The sequence below is a fragment of the Acyrthosiphon pisum genome, chromosome A1 (genome assembly GCF_005508785.2).
Source record: "Acyrthosiphon pisum isolate AL4f chromosome A1, pea_aphid_22Mar2018_4r6ur, whole genome shotgun sequence".
In the NCBI taxonomy this organism is placed as follows: Eukaryota; Metazoa; Arthropoda; class Insecta; order Hemiptera; family Aphididae; genus Acyrthosiphon; species Acyrthosiphon pisum.
Window position 1 is genome coordinate 81,467,094 of NC_042494.1, and position 23,530 is coordinate 81,490,623.

Below are 23,530 nucleotides of genomic sequence, written 5' to 3' on the forward strand. Positions count from 1 at the left end.
AAAGTAGATAATGCAAATATTGTTTATTTAGACATAAACTTGTTTTTAATGTAAGTAGTAAAATTCTTTTTCAAAATTCAATGTCTCAAATAACTTTAAAAATTAATTTTGGATTTATAACCCTGTACAAAACAAATACCCAAGTAATTTTAAATTTTCAAGTTTTTTAATAAAACATGTACATACAAGGAATGTATAATATCTCAATTGATGTCAATAAAATAGTAATTACTTATTAGTATAAAATGTAAACAGCACTTGAAATTGTTTTAAAAAACTTATCGCAAAGTTCGAGATCATTTTTATGTAGATAAACTCACTGAAAATTTTTTGACAACTGAACATAAATCTTATGGGTTCAAAGAGTGCCACGGCGATTTGTTTCAATCACTAAACGGCACAATTCTATGAGGGGCTCATAACCAATGTCAAGCAACAAGCAAATAGCACAATTGCAAGTTTGTTGTGGAACACGTCAATCTGCTATTAAACCCTATAAAACAAATAATATTATTAATGAATTGTACATTTTTGATTTCTTTTTATAAACTGTTTGCTGTTTATACCTGAGATGTGACAGCCAGTTGATCTTTTAACAATCTAAAAGATGGACGATCTTCAGGACAATGGCTCCAACACTTACGCATAACCTTTTAAAATGTATTTGCATTGTAAAAAAATAATTGCATACAAACATTAATTTCTAATTTAATTCTACTCAGAAATATGTTTACCTCATATACTTCTTTGAAACACATTTTCGGTTTTTCCAAAATAATGCCTCTTTGTACACGATCAACAACTTCAGTGTTTTTGAGGCGCCCATATGGCATCTTACCACAAGTAAATATTTCCCACATTAAAACACCTAAAAAAACAAAAAATTATACTCCATACTAAGTTTATATGTAAATGTGTAAATTATTATGTTTACCATAAGCCCAAACATCAGATTTCGAAGAAAATCTAGTGTAATTTAAGACTTCAGGAGGAGCCCATTTAATGGGAAATTTGGTACCACCAGAACTGGTATATTGATCATCGAGGACATATCTTAAAAATAAAATAATTAATTTAACCATACATATTACATACAATCATACAGTACTATTATTGTAATTATTTATGAATATGAGTTGTTTAAAATTTAGTTGATTTTACTTAGAATTATATGCAGAGGGAAATGCCAGAATAGGAAATCTTAAGTTCTAGGCTTTTACAACATGCACGACCTAGTGCATAAATAGGACTTACTATTTAAAACATTAACAATAAATAATATATCTATACTAAACAAGTTGATAAAATAAGTTTTATGTATACAATTTACACATACATAATTTATTATACTCATAGATATATACAACAAACTAGATAGCCGTCTCCTACTTGTCATGGAAGTCGGCCGCCATTTACAAAGCAGGCAATGTTTACAAAATAATATTATCATAGTATATATGTATAGATAAATATATATGTATATAAATAAATGTAAAATAAATATAAACATTGCCTGCTTTATAGATGGCGGCCGATTTCAACATATTGGTCACAACTGTAGTATTAAGACGGCTGGCTATCTAGTTGTTGTTTATATCTATGATTATACTATAAATCAATGCAAAAAATAAGTTTTGAGAAGGTATTAAAAGTGTAACCTAATGTTTTAAATACCTGGCTAATCCAAAATCTGCAACTTTTACAACATTTTCTGAACCCACTAAACAGTTTCTAGCAGCAAGATCACGATGTATGTAATTGTGACGTTCTAAATAGGCCATCCCTTTGCAAACCTAATGATTAAAATAATTATTTTAGTAAAAATCTGAAGTATTTTGTAATGTATTTAGATAAGACATTTACCTGAATACACATGTCAAGTAATAAGCCATTGTTTCCTCCTAAACTATTTTCATGTCGCCTGAGATAATTCAGCAGTGATCCATGTCTCATATACTCGGTAACTATATAAATTGGGCGATGTTTACTACAAACTCCATAAAGTTGGACTAGATTCTGGTGTTGGAGTTTCCTGAATAAGGTAAGTTAAAATATAATAAATATGGTTAGATTAAGTATGATTACTTTGTATTACATTAATTGTAATACTACTGTTTAGTGTTTACTAGACTTACGTCATGACTTTGGCTTCTTCAATAAAATCATCTTCAGACATTGTGCCTTCTTTCATCATTTTGACTGCAGTGTCAATGGAACCTTTCCATTTACCATGACGTACTACACCAAACTGACCTGATCCTAGTTCTTCCAACAACATTAGTTCTGCAGGATCTATTTCCCATTTGTCTAAAAATCAATATAAATAAATAACTGAAAAGTTTAATAAATATAGTTTAAACTTTTACCATGACTAAGGCCAGCTGTAGCAGGAACAGGACGATCACAAGGAGAAGCTTTTAAACGTGATGCTAATCCCCCACTGTTGTGACGATGGTAATTAATTAATTCTGGAATAGTTGAACAGCAATGTTTTTCGCTTAGAAAAAAATCTCCTCGGCTATTCTGCTTAATGTGATAATGCTTCACGTGAGAGTGTGGCCTATAATAAAATATATAATAGTATAATAGTTAGTTAAAATAAAAATATAAATAAACATGAGGTTAAACATAATATTAATATTTCATCAATAAAATTAAAAACAAATATCAAACAAAAATTATATTTTATATAAAATTTGTGGCCTCCCCTATTTTTTTTAACAACTGCTAGAAAAATATTATTTGTAAAAATAAAAGGTAAGTATACAAAAAGTAATACAACTTTTAAATTACTTACACTTTTGTGAAAAGAGATAGTGTATAAAGACCTTTGGTTGACGAATTTCTAACAACAAAACATCCTTCTTTATCTTCTTGTTTGAGAAGAGACTCAGCTCTCTGTCTTGACATATCTCCAACATACCATCTTAAAATACAAATTGTATGATAAATATTATGAACATCAAATTTGTTTTAGATTAATAGTACTACTATAAATGATTCAAAAAAGATTTGTTACCTATTATAATTAATTAATAAATCATTAGAATAAAATATAGTTACCTACTTATTAATTATTGCAACTACCTAAACAATTTTCTGGTAAACTTAATTATTATGTTATTGCGACTACCACAGGTTAACATTGAGTTATATTATTTTAAGATAATTTAGTAATCAACAAGATAAAATAATATAAGTATGTCTACCCGATAAACTAAAAGCGTTAGGCATATGTCATCCAACTAATTCCCTGCAACACTCATAAATACTGGCTTAATTTTTTTCATAGGACTACATTACATTTATAAAACATCTGTTTTTAAGTATAATTTGGATTTTTGACCTACGTATTCATCACTTCAAAAAGATACTATAGAAAACTCACAGCAATTTTTCATGCCATGGTAAATCCTAGATTTTTTAGGTGAATAGGTGGCAATAAATTGGTAATTGGTTTGTTGGAAGCTGTACATCGCTTTTATATGTAGTAGGTTTTGAGTTTTATTTGGCAAACCTACTTATATTATTTTATCGTGTAGATAACGAAAATTGTCCTAAAATAATATAACAGTATTAACCTGGTGTAGTCACAATCACAGAATTGAGCTGAGAACCGGAAAATTGTATGGGTAGTCATGATAATTGATAAAGCAATAAGTACCAATATATATATATATATTCGACAGTTTTAAGCATAATAAATACAAAACAAATGTCCAAGCAAAAATAAAATTATTTTTCTATAGGTTTGTTTAAAATTCAATATTTAAATTGTATACTGCATTTAACTATTTCAGTACTCACTCATATTTTTGAAGACCAAGAAATTCTTTTTCTTTAACATAATTACTAGGAATGTAGCCAATAGCACTGTAAAATGTAAATAAAATTACAATACATCTCAATATTGAAGACTTCAAAATATATTATATTTGCTTACCCATGCTCATCTCTTACTTTCCACCAATGATCTTGAGAATCATCAATAACGTCATATTCACACCCCTAAAAGGTTTTTAATTTTATTAATTACTCAAATTAAGTAACAAATTTAATATCAGTATAACAGTATACTAACAACATATAACATTAATGTAAATATGAATAATGTCTTGGCTTACTTTAACTAAAGTCAAATCTCCTGGTTCAATTGCTTTAAAGGGATAGAGAGCAGTCACTACCTTAATTCTTGGTACTTGGTCCTGATGATAATGTAAAATAAATAAATTTAATTAATATAACAACTTGAATTTTGAATTTATATTTTGTATTTTAATAATGAAATGCTTACTTTTAGTTTAGCAGCTGGGGTTCCGCCTAGCATTATTGGGCTTGCTGTTAATGCTGTGAACAAATAAATATTAGTAATTAAATATTGTATTCTACAAAATATATCATTATAATCTTTAATCATAACATTGGTAATCCAAATAAAATAAGATTATATCTGTTAACTAAATACAATGGGGTCAGATAGAATTGGATTTGTGTTACCAGTCATGGTGAATTGACCTCAACTAAGCAGAAGCAACTACCATGTAAATTTCACTTGGCTTATATTTTACACTAAGGCTCAGAAATTATTTCACTAAATAACTTATAAAACTGGTTGCAATATTGTCGTAAAAAATTTACAAAATTGGAATCATTATTTTTATTATAATACTTAATAATAATGATAAAAAAAAATAGTATTTTAATATTTAAAAACCTTAAACAAAATTGGTCAGAAATATTTTATTATGTATCCAGCACAACAAAAACATATTTATGTTAAAAGAAAATAATTTACTTTTTAATTTAAAAATATAAAAGCAAAATTATTTATTTATTTAAATTTATGGACACTTTATTATTTATACTTGACATTAACGTCTTATTTTTCAGTGAAACGGCCAGTTTTAGTAATACGATGCAAATACATGACCAAAATGTCAGTAAAAAAAAAATCATTAACAAATTCTTTTTTACATGTAAAAAAGGGATTTTTTTGATTATTTAGTAAAAAAATAAACTGACGGAAAAATAACACGCAATTGCAATATTTCCTATGATTATAAATATTAAAATGCATTAAATTTTTAGCACTTCGAAAAAAAACCTCGAAAATATTCTTCGTTACACACTTCATGTTAATTGATTCATGACATAATATTACTTTTATGAATTATGAAAATGCATTTTAACTTTTTTTATTTTAAGTCCATACAGTTGCCATTTTTTTTTGTTAGTTTGCACGAATTTGAACTGATTGTTCTATATTCTATTTAAGGCTTGTTTCTAAAAAAAATTCGTAATTAATCATATTTTTGTACAATTTAAAATTAGTATTCCGTTAATGTATATAATTTGTTGGTGTTCAAGCTGTTATCAAGTTGTTATTATAATATTGAGAAAATCAGAACATTGCGACACGAATAATGTCATTTTGGTGTAATTTTACACGGAAAGAACACAGTCACGAACTAGTCGATGACATACAATTTCCACTATCGATATTTCAAAACGAAAAAGAATAGTACCTTGTGCCTATAAAAAATATATAATACATTTGTTGGAGAACAACTATTGTTTTGTTCCAAAATAATAATCATAATAATAATAAGATCGTCCGTCTACAGTCTAACGGTCTATACTCTTTACTCGTATAATCGTTGGCTTCTTTTATATTTTTAGACGCGGATCGGTGGACCATATTCCGTCTGTTACCTTTACTATAAACAGAACAGAATACAAAGTCATTCACCTGATGTAACGCCTTTCCCACTTTTTTTTTCGTTTCTTAACCATCTTCTTTCTCTATCTTATACCCTAAGATAATACAATATGTCAGTGATGTACACTGCACACTCGCGCATTATGCAAAGACAATTACGCCTTTATGTGAACGATGTATAGGGAAGAGGAGATAAGAGGTGAAGCCCAAAGACCATATGTATGTATGTATGTATGTATGTATGTATGTATGTATATGTGTGTGTATGTGTGCATTGTCTCAGAGTTCCAAATATATAATGCGCCCTATTCTTGTATGCGTGTACGGAGTATCGAAATAAAACACAGCTCTGTGTGTGTTTCAATGAAGCCGGTCTACAAATATTTTATTTATTTGTTTTTTTTTTCACTCGGAATAATATACCTCCTACCGTCGCATGAAAAAGCATTACTCAATTATTCAGGAAAAAAAACGTAGCAGTCGTAAAATAATGTTGGTGATACTTGTGGAAAGAGTAACACAAAACAAACCACAAACAATATTAAATCCAACCTGAACACACGGTTTCATCACATAATAATATTATATAGGTAGGTACGAACATAATAAACAAGCTGCACATTCAAATAAATAAATAAAATTACTGAAATATTAGTAAGCACGCACTATGAAAAAAAAACAATCAGTGATGACTATATAAAGCGATAAATAGTTTATATAGTTTATAATTGTTTAATATATAGCTTGTAAAAATGATGTTATAAAAAAAAAAATCCCATAAATTGATTTAAAGTACTGTATCATTTAATTAGATAACTATAAGGTTATAAATAACATTGATTTCGAATTATACTCAATAAAATATGTTAAGTACCTATCTGTATACCTATGTTTTTATTATATTCCATTATATACGCATGTTTTGAATTTTAGTATTAGGTAAATATTATAGTACATAATACATATTAGGATAAGATATTAGTATTTTTAAAGCATATTATATAAACTAGTCAGAGAAAGGGTTAATAGAAATTTAATAATTAATGTATAGATCGAATATTGACCGGAACATTTCTTTGGTCAAATGTGAAAACATAACACATATCGTATATTTATGACTACTGACTAGCCACGCGTGTCGATTATAAGTGTCTACAATTCGTTCAAATTGTCATATTTTTGTACATCGGCAATGGAAAAAAAAATGTTCTTCATATATATTATAAACATTACGAAAATTCAATAAGTAGATAAATATTAACTACAAAATTAAACTATTTAGAAACATTATAATTTATTATGCTTTCGTTTTTCTGAATTAATCATAAGACCATAATAATAAAGTACCGATACATTATGTTGATCTACCATTAATATAATTCACCTCAAAGAATCAAAGAATCAACCAGATAATAATTCTTTACTTGCAGATTAAAAAATCAGGTAAATTGATAATTACGATAAATTTAACGAAAAAGATTATTACACTATTTTAAATTTGTAAATGATTCAATAACTAACTTAAGATATAAAATTCACTCGCAAATGTATTACCAACGCAATGACATATAATATGTAACTATTATTGATTAATTGTTATATATTTGTTTTTTTAATCTAAAACTGCACATTATTATCAAATTGAGCGAGGATGAACGTTTTGAGACTGTGGTTTAATTGTAATATACTGTTATATTATGACAATTTAATATGTATTTTATGTACATATAAAATAAAATTGATAAACTAAAGTTCGCCAATGTCGGAAGTCTATGCTTTTGAACACACACGCTAAAATAGTTACCTACCTATTACAATACTTTATAATTAACGATGAAAAGAAATGTTCACAAATAATAAAACAAACGGGGATTACGTTATATCTAACTCCATATAGCCCATATCCGCCATTAATGAACAGGAAATTGAAGAAATGTAGAAAACGAGGGGCTATACAACAAATATATGCATAAAATGTTCGTGTTTGCTAATATAAAATTATTACCGAGGAGAATATAATTAATGTAATGAATATTAGGGGAATAAACACCCAGCATAAAATTACATTATTCGATGACTCACTGAATTCAAAATGTTTCAATGCATAAATATCACAAACGTGCGCTACCAAGTATCAAATAAATTTATACTACAACAGCGAAAAAATATAGTTTCAATTATAAAAATAACAAGTAATGTTCATGATGTTGAGATGTAACATTAAGCAATATGACTTGTTACATTCATATCCTATCATTAATTTCCAAACAGCGATGTAATAAGTTAATAACAAAATAGTTGTAGTAGGTCTGAACGTCGAAACACAACATGAATGTTCCTGTATACCTACAAGTAAACAAGTGTACAATTTAAAAACTATATGATAATATGGCTACCAAAATTAGTTTTTGTTTTAGAAATATAATCTCAGTAATAATTATTAATATGCATTATAAAAGTAGTACAACCGTACAGACGGCATAGTAAGAGTATTATTAATCGATAGAACAATAAAATAGTGAAATACAAATTAAATAAATAAGTTACATTTTCTATAAGGTATTCTAAAAAATATTTATTTTTTCCACATACACAGTGTGGGTACAGTGTTTTTTAACACAAGAAAACAGCAGAATGAATACGAATAAAAATTATTGCAGGAACATAGCTAAAATATACTCACTTTTTCGGGGAAAAGACGTTTAAAAAGAATCTTAGACTCTCAGTTGACAAATTACTATAAAAAAGTAACTAGGTACAATGTACTTAAATTACTGTAAATCAAAAAACAAAACTATACTAATGTACCTGATAAAAATCGTAATAAATACAAAGGACAAAAATGAATATATCATTAAGGTAAAATTTATAATTAAAATTAATATATGCCCATTTTTTACGTTATTTTAAAGCTACGGTTGACCAAGTTTCTAGATTTCTCAATTCGATAAGGTTCAAAAAAATAGTTAATGACGACAATAATAATAACAAGTTTTATTAGGTGTACCACCAACTGCATTAACTAAGTGTTTTGCCATCTATGTACGATACGCACTGGCATATTTCACTAGTTCGATGGCACGGAAATTTAAACGCCTCAAAGCTATTTTTGTTCCCAAGATTATGGATAAAAAACATTGTGTACCTAAGAAATTATGTGTCGGTCAACTAGTCACGATTAACACTACCAGGCTATCATCATTATTAACAACAGTTAGGCTACAACACGAAAAATAGAAAACCAGTACTTATCGTCGTAATAACTAATAACTATTTTGAATAACTTCAAATAAATACAATAAATTCTAGTATACAATAGTGAAAATAATTGTCAGATTTAAATATAATATGCAGCTTGTGAGGTAAACCGTAAACATACTAATGGTTAAACATTGCCTATACAAAATCTTTATTAATAATATATATATATTATTAATTAACATTGAAGAATTTATCATAGACATGATACATTTAAATTCTAATTAATTATATTAATTACATATTTTAAGAACACACTATAAGACTATATAGTACCTATATGCGCAACTGTGTATTATTATATTAATAAAATTATAAACGGAGTTAATAATAGGTACAATATAATATATACTTATAACTTAAAAGCATACAATTACATTTATCAGATGAAAAACCATATTCGTGAGTATTAGACGCGATGTGATTATTATATGTAGGTATAGAAAAAAATATATTTTCAAAATAACTATACAAAGTAAAACTATAACCTTTCCCGAATTTACCTAATCAAATACTTTTCTTCGTGAGATAGACGAAGCGTAGTTATAATAAGTATAAAATATATTTTCAAAATAACCAGAAAGTAAATACTAACCTTACCAAATGTAATCAATTTATTAAAATGTTTAATGTAAGCAAAGAAACGAAATAATTCGGTTTATTGTACACTTTTTTCCATTAAATATAACTAAATTTAAAATCGAAATATTGATATGAAAACTTATCTATGTCGACTTTTAGTATCCTATTTCAAATTTTGTATTACACTAAAAGCGTTGCCTGAGTCACTCCATATTATATCGATTGGTGGCGCGTTTCACACGCCCCATACAAGGGGAGTGTAACATACATTGTGCAAAGAAAACACACCCCCTTACGCACACCAACCTAATCGAAACGAAATGTGTGAAGAGAATTCAAAACGAAGTTCTAAATATATAATATTGAATTTATCACGCAAACTACAAACAAGGAAATACGCATAAATACATGTTATATTGTACTGCAAAACTATTTTTTATATTAATACATTATAATATTATTACAGTTAACATCATAACATAATAGTCTAGCTACATAAATATTATATATTTTGATAATTATTTAAGTTTCTGAGTAGGACGAACCTTCGGCTAGTAAATATAATATATTATTGTATCCGCTGGATTATTCGTCACGGCCGTATTACATGTCGTCTTCATATAAAAACGTGCGCGATTTAAAGGCGATCCAACACCTTTGGATTTATAAGTATAGGTATATCGAATAAGATAATTATATCGAGTCGGCTAACCTTACAACTTTTTAACATGTATGAACGTTGCTATCGCCGAGCACTGCAAACGACGTTCGGGATACGCACGACCGAGATGTGTACTAACACCTGTCCGAACTAGTTGGAACGACGGTTCTTCGTGGGGGACGAACGTAACGTAAAGATAAAAAAAAAGAGTGAATGGCTGAAGGCGCTGCACCTCCACCACAGCATATGAGCACAACTACTGTCCGCGAGAAGGGGAGAACGCATCAAGGCAAGCGCACTAAACGCATACATTGTTATTGACCGGGTTAAAACACCACTGCAGTGTGGCCAGCTTCTAGGGCTTGAAACACGACCGAAATATTAAAAAAAACGAGTTAATTTCAATATAATTATTATGTGCATATTATAATAATATTATATAAAGACGTATAGGTACACACCTATTACTTTTATTATTATTACTATATACGGATAATATTATATGTATATGAATTATGAACCGGTTATATTTGTTTTCGTTTTATGCATGCCACCAATTTTTTTAAACAAAAATATCGGTAAACCTATTTGGTATAATAAACATTTAATGTTTATACACATACTATTGCAAGTGGACTTTCGACAACCTAACTCTGATGGACAAACGTATCAAAATGTACAACCCGTTCGGGTACATAATGATGTAGTAATATAGTATATACCTATTGTACATAAATTAATAATAATAAAAGTACCAAGGGTTCCGCGGGTTAGAAAATATATTGATTGATAAGTGTTCTCGATTAGCGTTATTAAAATTATTCCATAATATCTTCTATAAGAAAGATAAAAACGTCTGATTATCAGTCATTATTATATTCACTGTGATCGTTTGACTACATGATACGTACTAAACTAATAAATAATAGGTAAACCCATATAGGCTACATATGAATAATTAGTATATTATATACCTATTTAACAATTTAACATTTATACATGCATATTATCCAGTTTTCAATAGCAAATAGTGTTCTAAAATATATGCTCGTCGGTTGTGGAGTAAACATTGACGAGTTTTTATTTTCAGCAGATTTCCAATTTGCTTTTATTTGCTTTAAACAAATATACTTTATCTATAGAAAAAATGTATGGACCTTGGTTGTAATTTGTTTCCACTTAATTTGAAAGCTTAGGTCAAATAGGAGGTAAAAGTTGTCTAATAAAAATGACCTTACTCTACGATGGACGGTGACATACGTGCGTCAAATTTCAATTATGCCTGAAACAACTATAGTCTTTATTTTAATATTTTAAAGATAAAATTACTAGATAGATATCTTTGAAGGGTAAATATTAATTATACTATCTATGGTACATGTACCTTACATAATCACTAAATTAATTAATGTTTCAACAACCATTTAAACTTTATTAAAGTAAAAACGTGGTAAATGGTAATACAAGTGCTGCGTGGGAAGTGATTAGAATTTTGAAGCAACAAGTTCACGATTAGTCTCAAAAAGCGATGCCAAGTGTAAAGTTTATAAATCATCAAAAAAATTAGCTTGTTTATGCAAAAGCACATTACTTACATTTCTTCATATTCTTTTATAGAATCTAATAATTCGACTTTAATGCTAAAAACTACATACTGAGTAGGTAATTAAAAATAAACTTTCTGCGAAATATCGTCCATAAATATATGGTAAATAAAATCCCTTTTTGAACGTCTTTATATCTAAAAAAAAAAGGCAGATGCCCTGTTGTATAGTTTGAGTGGCACTTGCCATTAATTAGGTCACTGTAATAGCTAGTGTGATGGATGTGTGAAATTTCAAACAAATTTGAGCAGCCATCCACTATTTCTAAGGATATTTTATAATTTATTTATATTACTGCTAAAAAAAACATTGCATATAATAAATAATAATTATTAAAATATTACAAATAGTGTACTATTATTATTAACTTATAATATGACCAGGGGTAAAAGCGGGGGGACTCAGTCCCTTTAACTCCGTCGGCGGTTAAAAAAAGCGTCCCTTTAACAAAAAAGGATTTTATACATTGGACATTATACATAAAATTTTATATGAAATGCTTAAAACTATATGGAGACATTAGCCCGTTCTGAAAATTTTCCCCGCTTTAAGCCTCGAATATGACGGACGCAGGACTATGTAGATCGATATGAATAGGCTAGTGGTATGAATAGCTTAAAATGAGTCTAAATATTTTGTATATAAATTAATAATTTACGTAATGGCGGGTAGTTTCGAGTCCTAACGGATAATAATTTTATCGTAATTTTAGTCTATAACACCGAAATAAAAATAATGCATAACATATATATAGTTTTCACCATTTTTTAACTACTGTATATTAATAAGTGAACAACTGATATGAGGTATATGTTATAGAAAATGTTCAAACATTATACATATAAAAATTAAGTTTTAATTACACAGTTATTTGCAAATGTTAGTGAATTTGACGAATTTCATCACATTTTGAACTATTAATGGCAAATGCTTATAAAAGAAAATTGTTACTTTGTATTTTCAATATTCGATTTAACTGCTGCAGCCAAAACAACTTAATGAAAAATCTCGTTAAGCTTTTTGACTTGAAATTTTTTTATATCAACAAAAATAAAAATAAATAATTAAAAATGTCAAATGTAATAATAAATAGGAAGCTAAAAAATTTTAAAATATTTGGAAAATTACATCATATTTAGAAAATGTTAATATAAATATTTGATGAAAATTGCAAATATCTATTTCGTCGATAACCGTTGTTGCTACAATTGTTTAAATTTATACATACATTTTTCCCTTGTAAATAAAGTTATATAATGGAGTTTTCCGAAATAAATAAATAAACAAATAAATAAATAAATTCATATATTTTCGTTTATTTAGAATTTTTATTCTAATTAATTAAAAAAAAATTTATAAATTACTGGAAATTATCTACTTTTTACCTACTACAGTACTAATACTAGATCCAATAAGATCATAAAAAACACCGCCAAAGTTGAAGATTGAAGCATTTTAAAATGTTCTACATTGAAATGTGATATTTAGAGATCAAACGATATAAAAAAAATACACATCATTGTAAAACCAAAACATAAATCACTTCCTTCAGAATCTAAGTTCTATAAAAAAAAATAATTAGCTTTTGGCGTTTTCTTAACATAAGAAATGTATTAACTTTTAAACTGCACATAATGCATACCTATATCATTATCAAGCTAAATAATCTCAATTTATAAAACTAAACATAATTCTTAACATGTGCCTATTTATATAATTATATGAATACAAAAATGGAAGTTGTTTTAAGGTTCTTGCATGGTACAGAGTTATTAAATTTGTCTATATAATTGATTTCAGATATAATTTGATATTAAGATTTACACAAAAATCCTTTCCCTTATTTAAAAAAATATATATAGGTAGTTATTAACGGCAATTTTAACAAAATATAAATATATTTCTTATTTACAGTTATTTAGTCGTGAGAAACGACATTTATATATTAAACAAATTGCATAATTTACATACTAGTGGCAGGTATGGTCGTGAGCATGAAATAAGAACTCATACGTGTATAAACAAAATCTTCTGATTAAGCAATCAAGACGTTTTCAGTCAGAAAATATTATCTAATTAATTTCAGTAAATAAGCTACTTCTCACGATTCAATCAAAAATACAAACAATTACCAAAATGCAAAATCTATGGTTTTATTCTAAATTTTCTACCCAATAACTGATAAGTTTCAACGCAGATCAATAATTTAAAATTTTTCTGCAGCAACTGATAATACCGATAATAGCTGGTAAGCACCTCCGTCCAGTTGCCTACCAAATACCAAAATATTACGTTTGTAATAATTGACGTATCTAATGTCAATTGTGCCAACTTTGGTAGTAATCTTATAAAACTTCTGAAACCGTATTTGAATTGTCTCGAAGATTAGGTACACGAAAACTATTTTTCCGCTTTTTAAAGTTAACCCTTCAACATTTTATATTGATACAACTTAAAAAGTTTTTATAATATTGATACAAATTAATTAAAAAATGTAAGAAATGAAGTAAACTTCATGACTAATATAAATTCGGTTTTAGAAATTGTATTGAATAAATATAGAATAGTCAATACAACTGTCAAAATGTTGATACCTTTAGACTACAAAAAGCAGATTAAATAATATTCGTTTTGGGCAGTTCGACACATTGAAATTGACGACATGTGCGTGCAAGTGCGGGAGTACCCCGCTATTTCTTTTACACTTCAGTCACACATACTAATGAATAATAATAATAATTTACTAGTAACTACAAATTCAAATTTCAAATTTTCACAAAATTGCCTATATTTAATTTTAACTATTTAAAAATGGTCGGTTTCGAATAATCAAGGACGTTTCACCAGACAAACGTAGGTACAACATACTATTGCAAACTTGCGTTCAGAAACACCAGTTTTGTTTTTATTAAATTTTAATATTTTTAAACTTAAAAACTTAGGTACCTGACGGGTAAGAACAGTATCCGTGTTTCTGCGATGTTGAATTTTTAAACGTATTATGAGTAGGAACAGTATTAAATTAATACAAACACAGACAATATAATATTAAAGTTAACATCAAAAATTAGACGCAAATTTGCTATTTAACGTTTGTAAGACGGAGAAAACACGCGGGTGAGACGTCCAAATAACAGTTCTAATTTTATTTGAATGGATTAATGCACCAACAATTTTACGGGTGGCCTCTAGGTTTTCACAATTGTATTATTATTTTATCATTTAAAATATAAACAATTACAAATGAAAAAAACACAAAATAATTAAACAAATTATCTTTAGATTATGAAATTATAAATAAAAGTTGATAGTAGCTCACTTACATAAGAGTGAAAAGGGGGACGGAGTGGCCGATCGGACTAAGGCGTCGGTTGCAATGCGCACCGTCACCGGTTCGAACCTCGGCCATGGGCGGTACTTCTCTCCGGACAGACATCTGTCTGGAGAGAGAGAGGCCGACACCCGCCGATCGGGCATGGCAGATACCTACAGGAGCCCAAATCAAAAATTCTGCCAAAACAAACACACATGTGTAAACAAATCTACAGACCCTCCCCACAGAATCACAGGCTAATGATTTTATTAGTTGAAGCCTTAACCCTAATAAAAAAAAAAAAAAGAGTGAAAAAGGAATTAGTCATTAAGGAAATATAAAATATAATAATCATAGAATATAAAAAGACTAATCAAATTAATCAAAACGCTATGTCATACATAAATTGACTCGAGATTATATTAAGACCTTAAACTCTTGAAAATGTCAGAAGCAGAACTAATAATACAAATAATATATTACACATATAAGCCACCCTTTTATATATTAATAAAAATATATTATGCCAATGACCAATATGTCACAGATTATTTCTTAACTTTTATTTTTTAAAAATGTTAAAATATCGAGAAAATAAATACAATTCAAAATAATGGGTATTTTACAACATTTATAGGAAATTGTTAATACAATAGGTTAAGTTTACTTAACTCCAAGTTTGGGTGCATTCAAATGCCTTTTTAATTCATATTAGGCTAATTCACATTTAATATTTAATACAATCATTGATTAAAACAAATTAACACTATGGGTATTAAAAATTGCATAGGTAAATACAATGTAATTTGTTATTAAAAACAAATGCTTCATATTATGAAAACACTTACCTAATATTGGACTATTATTTTCACCATTTTTTATAATAGGTGAATTTGGCGGTGTCTTGTTCCATTCGGAACACGGTTCACAGCCTTCAGCAATACGTGTTGGAGCTCGACAACATTGCCATTTTTTACCACCCCAGATTGATGCATGATATTTTTCACTCTTTCCCAAGGTGTCAGCACATACTTTAACAATTTTATCACGTTAATTAACATCTGAGGTGAATTATAAACATAAAATCTAATGGTTTATTAATTTATACCAGCTCTTAAAGATCTTATCCAATCAGTTCTCTCTTGGAGTTTTTGTGTGATTAAATACAATGTATATGGTTGATCATTTCCATCACTATATGATATTTGAAATGCATACCCATTTTCACCGTCATTGTTAGTAGTATCTTGAGATAAAATATTTGGTGAAGAAGTAATTGTAGCTGTTTCAATCACAGTTACCGTAGACAGTTTTATACGACCACGTTCTTTTTTACGCTATAACCAAATTATAAAAAATATTTAAAACACAATTATTTATTTAATATTTATATAATATGATGTAAATAACAATTAATTTATTAATTTGAACATTATATTAATATAAAATATCCTAATATTTTTATTACTACTAAACTAAAAAACCAGAAATTAATAAAATGTAAATTGTAAATTGTATTATATACCTATTTATTTATAACATTTTTAATATCTATAATAAAAGAACAATCAATATAAGTTATAACATTTCAAAATAATTTCATTTTTTGAAATTGTAATGCAATTAATGGAAAATAATATAATATATTTAGTCTACATTTATGAATCAGACAATCAAAACTTTTTAAAAGTAAAAAGAAATAAAATCACTGTTCTTATTGACTTTATATAGTACATTTAGCAACATTCAACAAATGTTTTGATTTATTTTATTAAATATGAATCATGATTCTATAATAACATTTCTGAAATAAAAATAGTTAAATAGTAAATGTTTTTATTAATTGGATAGACAGAAATTTGTGAATTTTTTTTTTTTTTAATTTTAACTTTTAAAGTTATTTATTTATGGTTAAGTAACAATATTATTAATATTTTTAATTCCAGCTTAAATCTTGATATTAATGTTTAGAGAATCAACATATTATTATTCATATACACCTTTACCTTTACTAATTAAATTTGTTCATTCAGAAAATTGTTAATAATTATAAAAATAAAATATACCTAAGCCTTCATAAAAATTGATCCCATAAGCCATAAAACCAACCAGATTGATGATGTTCAAGATATTATGTATACAAATAATTATAAATTATTAATAGCTTGTTCTCGGAAACTATGCTATTATAACAGAATATAGATAAACAACCAAAAAATAAATAAAACCTTCCTATATCAATTTATTAACCATCCATCGAAAACATAACAATAAAAAGCCAAACAGGATACAATGACAGGGTGTGGGCACTTGTTTTGTTTCACTCTACTCAACGCAAGATAGTGGTGCATTGTTATTATACATTTTAAAGCAAACATAGAGTCATAAATTAGCAAAATAGCACACAAGTCATTAATAATCACAATCAAAACATTTTTGAGTTGAACCTATTTAAATCAATGCTTGACAATATTTCAATTAAAGCGCAATTTATAAGTTATCACAAATTTGTTTATATTGTATATAAGGAAATCATAGAGAAAAAAAACTACTTCTTCATAAAACTAACTAGACTCATTTTTTAACTGATATATAAGTGAAATAGTACTTTTTACTTTTACATCTAAAAAAAAAATGTGTCCTCAGAAAAATTTAAAACTAATATATGATTTATTTGCTTAGAATCTTTAATAAACACTAAATATCTTATGTGGGTACTCTATAACAGGGGTAACCAATTGTAGGACCAAAAAACTTGTTTTAGACTCCATTCTTAATCTGGATATTAATATTTCTCAGAATAGATAGTATCTATACTCTGTCCAACAAGAGAATGTGCCAAGGCCTAACAAAAGCCAGTTTCTCCACATCCCTGCGTGACACCCAACCATCGAGAATAGTCCCACTATGGCAGGATGTTGCGTGGGGATGCACAGAATCGACACATACTCTCCATGGACAGTGTTTATGAAATTCCTTCTCTACAACAATAAACCACCACAAATCAAGGATTAAAACTCAATGTCAATATGAAAATTACACATAATGAATATTATACCTTACAATAACACAAATCTTCAAATTATTTGAATCACAATCTCACAACTTTCCATTTACTATATGCTGACAATAATTTTTGAATCTAATTGATATCAATAATAAATTATATATTACTAAAGTACATTAATGACTTTTTTGTTATGAATTATTACATTCACCTGTCACAGAAAATAGCTTTTTTGTAGTATACCTAGTATATTAATAATTTCTTAATTTAATTCAATAATAATATTTTGTCACTTTTTTAAAATGTAACCAATAACTAGTAAAACCCTTAAAACATATTTAATTATTTAGTGAATATAGAGGTACATGCATATAAGTGCATACATTTTCAAGAATTATAAAATATTATTGTAACACAATTTACAAACAACATGCATATTTTCTATTGAATGTATTTAACATTTCCCAAATTGTACAAGTCATCATTATGAGCATATTACATACTAAATAGTAAATATCAATGATTAAAGTGTTATAATGATATATACAATATTATGTATGTATATCATTTTTAAGAATAATATTTTACATTGTGAACTGTAGGTACTTAAATAGCTTTACTTAAATTTGGAAAAGGTACAAATTATCCTAAGTAGTATATAATAATATATTGTAATAATTAGTCTATAATTAAAGCAAAATATTGTTTTTTAATTTTATAAATTACAACTACATTGTAAATTAATACAATTTTAAAAAGATTTATTAACACCTCAATTATTATTTTATATTATGTATAAATTGAAAAATTACTCTATTTATATTACTTAGGTGGTTTATTGTTTCTTGGTTAATGATATGGTCCTAATGTTAGTAACAAATAAAAGCATAATATGTACCCTGTTAAGCAGTTGATGTATGTTATGGAGACACGGCAGTGAGCTTCTTTCAATAATTTCCTATGGAATGGAGAACAAATAATATAAGTTATTTTAATATTTCTAACTGAGTACTTATTTAGTTTATAAAAAAAATATTGACTTAGAAATAAAATAAGCTAAATTAATAAATTTAAAATTAATTCTATTATAAACCTAGTCAGATACTCAGATCTATCCTAACTAAAATCTGTTTTCACTATTTCACTATGTCAAATAAAAGGAAAAAAACAATTTTACTACATTGGCATCAAAAATAATTAGCAATACTGCATAGTATTATTCACATGTGAAAATAAATAGTTAAAAATATTTAAAGACCAATTATCATTGAACTTTAATAAAATCAATAAACAACAATTCAGTTTACAAATATAAGAAAAATTGATAAAGTGAATTTCTTAAATATTTGTCTTTTAGCCTATTTTATTTCCAAGCCACAAAATTAATATTATTGATTAAAAATCTATTAATCTGCTTGACAAATTATAAACATAGTTCCGGAACACCGAGTACAAAAACAAACCTAGTAAAACCAAGGTAATACAAATTTGAAACGGTTTTCTGATAATTAGGTAGTGAGTAGGTTATAAAAAAATCAATTTTTTTGGACCAATAATGATTAGAACAATGTGTAATTTTATTTTATTTTTACAATGATTATTTGTACATGGATAATTTATGATTCATCTGAAATATAGGGTTTAGTAACCCTATTAAAAGGTTGCAACAAATGCATGCGTTTTCTCTGCCTTACCAACACATAATATAGCAAATTGTTTAATCGGCAGATCATATTTAGCACTTTTAGTTTAAAAATTATAGTGAATTGACCTTCATTGGATTTTTTTTATATTTTAATTTTAGAGCAAGTTATGAGTATTTTAAAATTGTAAATTGTTAGTGCATTTTAAAATACTGATAACTTGCTTTAAAATTTAAATCCAAAAAAAACCTAAGAGATTCACTAGATAATAATTTTACCTCTGAATTGTAAAAGAGGTCGAGTCACTCTAATTTTTAAGCCAACAGAACTAAACGGGATCTGCTGAGCATACAATTTTCTATGGTATGCGTTTAAAAGACAGAGAGCACGCATGAGGTGTCGCGCCCTCTTAATGAAATATCGGTGTTCATGCAATACCAAATATTGAAATGTGTTGTGAATATAATATGTAGGTGAAATAAATAAATGCAAATTATGTAAATGCAAATATTCAACAATAAACAAATCCAAAACCGATAAATTTAGATCAATTAATACTGACTTACTTCCGTTTCGGACTCATAGTAAATGAAGTTCTTGGTCGTCAATACAAACCATCTCTGTTTGTAGTTAATGGGCATGAATCGTTTTTTGTTTTGCGACCGCTTCACCATCAGACCTTGTTTGATGATGTCACAATCGTCTAAGTCATCTTTGCCAGCCATCATTGTGTATCTAACAACACACCAAAACCATATAAAAATCCTGATAAGTTTATAAAAATTAAAAAAATTCAAGAACCTATTTGGACACCCAAAGATTGTAATCATAATAATATACAATAATATATGCACGGATCATAAATGGAAAAAAAAATATAGGTACCCATTATATGAGCTCTACTTTGACCATCTTCTACACTTTTCTGGTGCTTTTAATGTACGTCGAAAGTTAGATAAATAAAAACGTATTTCCCACAGAACCAAGTTGAACGAAAGTTAATTATACTATTATTATTCGTGTGGTCGATACTCACGGATTTCCGTTATTATTTCAACCTTCGTCGGATGCGGGTAGTTGGTCGCGGGTGGTACATCATCGTATTGTGTCGTTTGCGGACGGATTGTCGCGTTTTGCTGAAGCGGACTGTGTTCGGAAGAAAAATTATATAATAATTGTGAAGGAGAAATAGGTAATAAGGGAGAAAAATCAAACAACTACGAAGGAAAAGAAGACTAAAGAGGTCTGCGGCAGACGTTAGCGTTGCCAGCACAGGGGGACGGTGTAGTTGGCGACGACGAAACGAAATTTAAAAAATAATAATAAAATAAATAAATAATAATGGATATAAATGAAGAAAAAAAACCGAAAACCAGTTTTCGTATATATCTTGTATGTATAATAATAATAATAATATCTGTTAGTTCCTTAGTGGTGAAAGGGTCAGGCGGGGGTGAGGACGTCGTGCGTTTGTTCGGCGGTGCTGCTATCAACGCGGCTAACAGGTGACCGCGACTGAATTACTGGTTACCAGGTTTCAACCGGAATACCGGATATCCGAATGGATAATTTGGGCCGTAGTAGCAGCTGATAGCAGATCGATCGCCGTTATCGCCAATGGATTTCATGAATCGTGATTACCCTTTAACAACAATAACAAAATGACAACAAGCATTTTATAAGCAGACCGAGTGTCGACTCGACTACTCGAGTGAGTGACTGTCGACCGACTTCAGATTTGAAGTGAACCAAGTGCCTCCTCTGTGTAGCGACTGGCAAGTTTATAGTAATCGGCAATCGCTAATCACAATAATATTTCATTACCGAATAATAATACTATAGACAGTAAACTGTGAATAATATTGTATGCGGTCTTTCGTTTACGGCCTTTACGACCTTTTGTAGCAGTATTATCCGCGTGTCGTACAGGTACGTAGCGTTCAGATCGTATCGTCGCCACCCACAACTAATTCAAGTCACAACAGTTTTCAAGTAAGTGTGTTTCGATTTTCGAAGAATCCAATTTTCTATTCACACAATCCGAAAATCCCGTTTATACCTACTCAGGTCTTACTGCGTAGACTCGGATTATTTTTAATACTGTACGTATAGTTCTGCGGCGGACCACAAATAATCGAGATTTTACTGTAGGTACACCTAAAACAAATATTAAACCATTTAAAATTTATAAAGTATAACATTTTGAAAAAACTAGTTAGGTATTCATTTTAATTTCTTGTGATAAATATGTCAAAAAATTGACTTTTTTAGAATTTTTATTTTTTATTCCTCAATAGGCACATTGTTTACAAAATATGGCAAATAACCAAGAAGCAATGCAAGTATGTTCCTTGCCTTTACCGCCTGTGCAATATTTCCAAAATTATTCAGACGAAAACATTAGACGAGGTCGAGCTTCTAAGCCTCCACCAATAATTCAAGAAACATACACAATGTTTGGAAACCCTTATAATGCTGAAGATAGTATAATAAGACCTTTAGAAAGTCAGGTATGTTATGCTAATAATATCATAATTTATGATCATTATTTGTTATTATAATTTGTAATCTTCTATAATGTTCATTGTTATTATTGTGTTTCGGCTGAATGGATTTAAATAATTATAATAGAAACTATATAAATATATAATACATTTACATATTATATAAATATAAGCCTAATCTAATATATGTGATTTTAGGGTTTTAAACGCCTTTACCCTCAACATTTTGATAGACGACGTGAATTACGTAAACTTAATCATTCATTATTGGTTAATTTTCTTGATTTGCTGGATCTACTAATCCAATGCCCCGACTCTCCTAGACGAGCTGAAAAAGTTGATGATATAAGTCTACTGTTTATACACATACATCATTTATTAAACGAGTTTCGTCCTCACCAAGCACGAGAAACTGTTCGTGTCATGTTGGACTTGCAGAGGAGGCAAAGAAATGAAACCACAATACGATTGCAAAAACACATAGACAAAGTAAAATTCTACATATCTGATGTTTATAATATTCATAATAATTGTAAACTTATATTTCTTAGGTTAGCTTTATTTTACAACAAACGTTAGAAAATTTGCCGGACACAGAGCTTGATTCTAAACTCATGGTGGACACATCAAAAATTGATCGTTTGGAACAGAAAAATGCCGATGAACCTAGAGTTGACAAATGTGTACCTAAAGATAAATTGATGTGTCATCTTATTGATACAATGAATCCCAATTAAAAATTGGACAGTTTATTTATCTTTTGTTATTGTTTTATATATTTATACTTAAAATATTTTAAACTAACAATATATTTGTCATTCTTTTACACTTGAATCATATATGTCCACATGTACATTAAGTTTGTGCTTACTAAAATTTAAAGCAATGAATAATTTAATATACTTTTTTTATTGATAATAATTGGTTATTATTTGATAACAATACTCTTAAAATATCTAATCATTGTTTCATTATGTTTATCAACTATAAAATTAATTTTTCTTAATTATTTAATAATGAATTTATGTAGATTTTAGTATTACGTGTATTTTTTCTTATAAATTAAAGCAAATACATTTTGTCATGGTATGTTTTTGAATAATTTTTTTTGTGACTATTGACTGGTATTTTTTACTTTTATTACAATTTGTAGTTTTATTAAAACATTTTAAACAGTACTTGTATCCATCAGAAATGTTTTGATTTGTTTTGTTGCTATTTGTGGAACCATATTTAAGT

At 27.9% G+C, this 23,530-nt stretch overlaps 2 protein-coding genes across 8 annotated transcripts; one reads left to right on the forward strand and one right to left on the reverse strand.

Annotated features, from left to right (window-relative positions):
* Positions 1–144: 144 nt before the first annotated feature.
* On the reverse strand, positions 145–21,172 carry LOC100168763 (tyrosine-protein kinase Btk29A). 5 transcript variants are annotated; one of them, XM_003247247.4, is made up of 18 exons: positions 20,824–21,172; positions 20,354–20,522; positions 19,043–19,102; positions 16,246–16,474; positions 15,986–16,168; positions 4,295–4,347; positions 4,125–4,205; positions 3,944–4,008; positions 3,808–3,873; positions 2,798–2,926; positions 2,367–2,560; positions 2,136–2,307; positions 1,864–2,032; positions 1,675–1,793; positions 935–1,053; positions 735–868; positions 567–650; positions 145–493 (listed from the first exon to the last, which is right to left on the reverse strand). In XM_003247247.4, the coding sequence occupies exons 2-18, from the start codon at positions 20,513–20,515 to the stop codon at positions 476–478; spliced, it is 2,037 nt and encodes a 678-aa protein (XP_003247295.1). In that variant the 5' UTR covers positions 20,516–20,522; positions 20,824–21,172; the 3' UTR covers positions 145–475. The 5 variants fall into 5 exon arrangements, with proteins under 5 accessions (XP_003247295.1, XP_001945897.2, XP_008187129.1 ...); XM_001945862.5 differs by lacking the exon at positions 19,043–19,102; XM_008188907.3 differs by lacking the exons at positions 15,986–16,168; positions 16,246–16,474; positions 19,043–19,102; positions 20,354–20,522; positions 20,824–21,172 and adding an exon at positions 10,272–10,560.
* Positions 21,173–21,411: 239 nt separating this feature from the next.
* On the forward strand, positions 21,412–23,482 carry LOC100168057 (cofactor required for Sp1 transcriptional activation subunit 9-like). 3 transcript variants are annotated; one of them, XM_016807717.2, is made up of 4 exons: positions 21,412–21,716; positions 22,085–22,297; positions 22,490–22,780; positions 22,843–23,482. In XM_016807717.2, the coding sequence occupies exons 2-4, from the start codon at positions 22,103–22,105 to the stop codon at positions 23,026–23,028; spliced, it is 672 nt and encodes a 223-aa protein (XP_016663206.1). In that variant the 5' UTR covers positions 21,412–21,716; positions 22,085–22,102; the 3' UTR covers positions 23,029–23,482.
* Positions 23,483–23,530: the final 48 nt, after the last annotated feature.

Excerpts from the sequence above, each read along its gene's own strand:
- LOC100168763 (XM_003247247.4), bottom strand. The coding sequence starts at position 20,515 with ATGATGGCTGGCAAAGATGACTTAGACGATTGTGACATCATCAAACAA. Across the intron at positions 4,009-4,124 it reads GAGATTTGACTTTAGTTAAA|GGGTGTGAATATGACGTTAT; the intron begins GTAAGCCAAGAC and ends AAAACCTTTTAG. Across the intron at positions 2,033-2,135 it reads GAAGAAGCCAAAGTCATGAC|GAAACTCCAACACCAGAATC; the intron begins GTAAGTCTAGTA and ends TACCTTATTCAG.
- LOC100168057 (XM_016807717.2), top strand. The coding sequence starts at position 22,103 with ATGGCAAATAACCAAGAAGCAATGCAAGTATGTTCCTTGCCTTTACCG. Across the intron at positions 22,298-22,489 it reads TAAGACCTTTAGAAAGTCAG|GGTTTTAAACGCCTTTACCC; the intron begins GTATGTTATGCT and ends ATGTGATTTTAG. Across the intron at positions 22,781-22,842 it reads TGCAAAAACACATAGACAAA|GTTAGCTTTATTTTACAACA; the intron begins GTAAAATTCTAC and ends TATATTTCTTAG.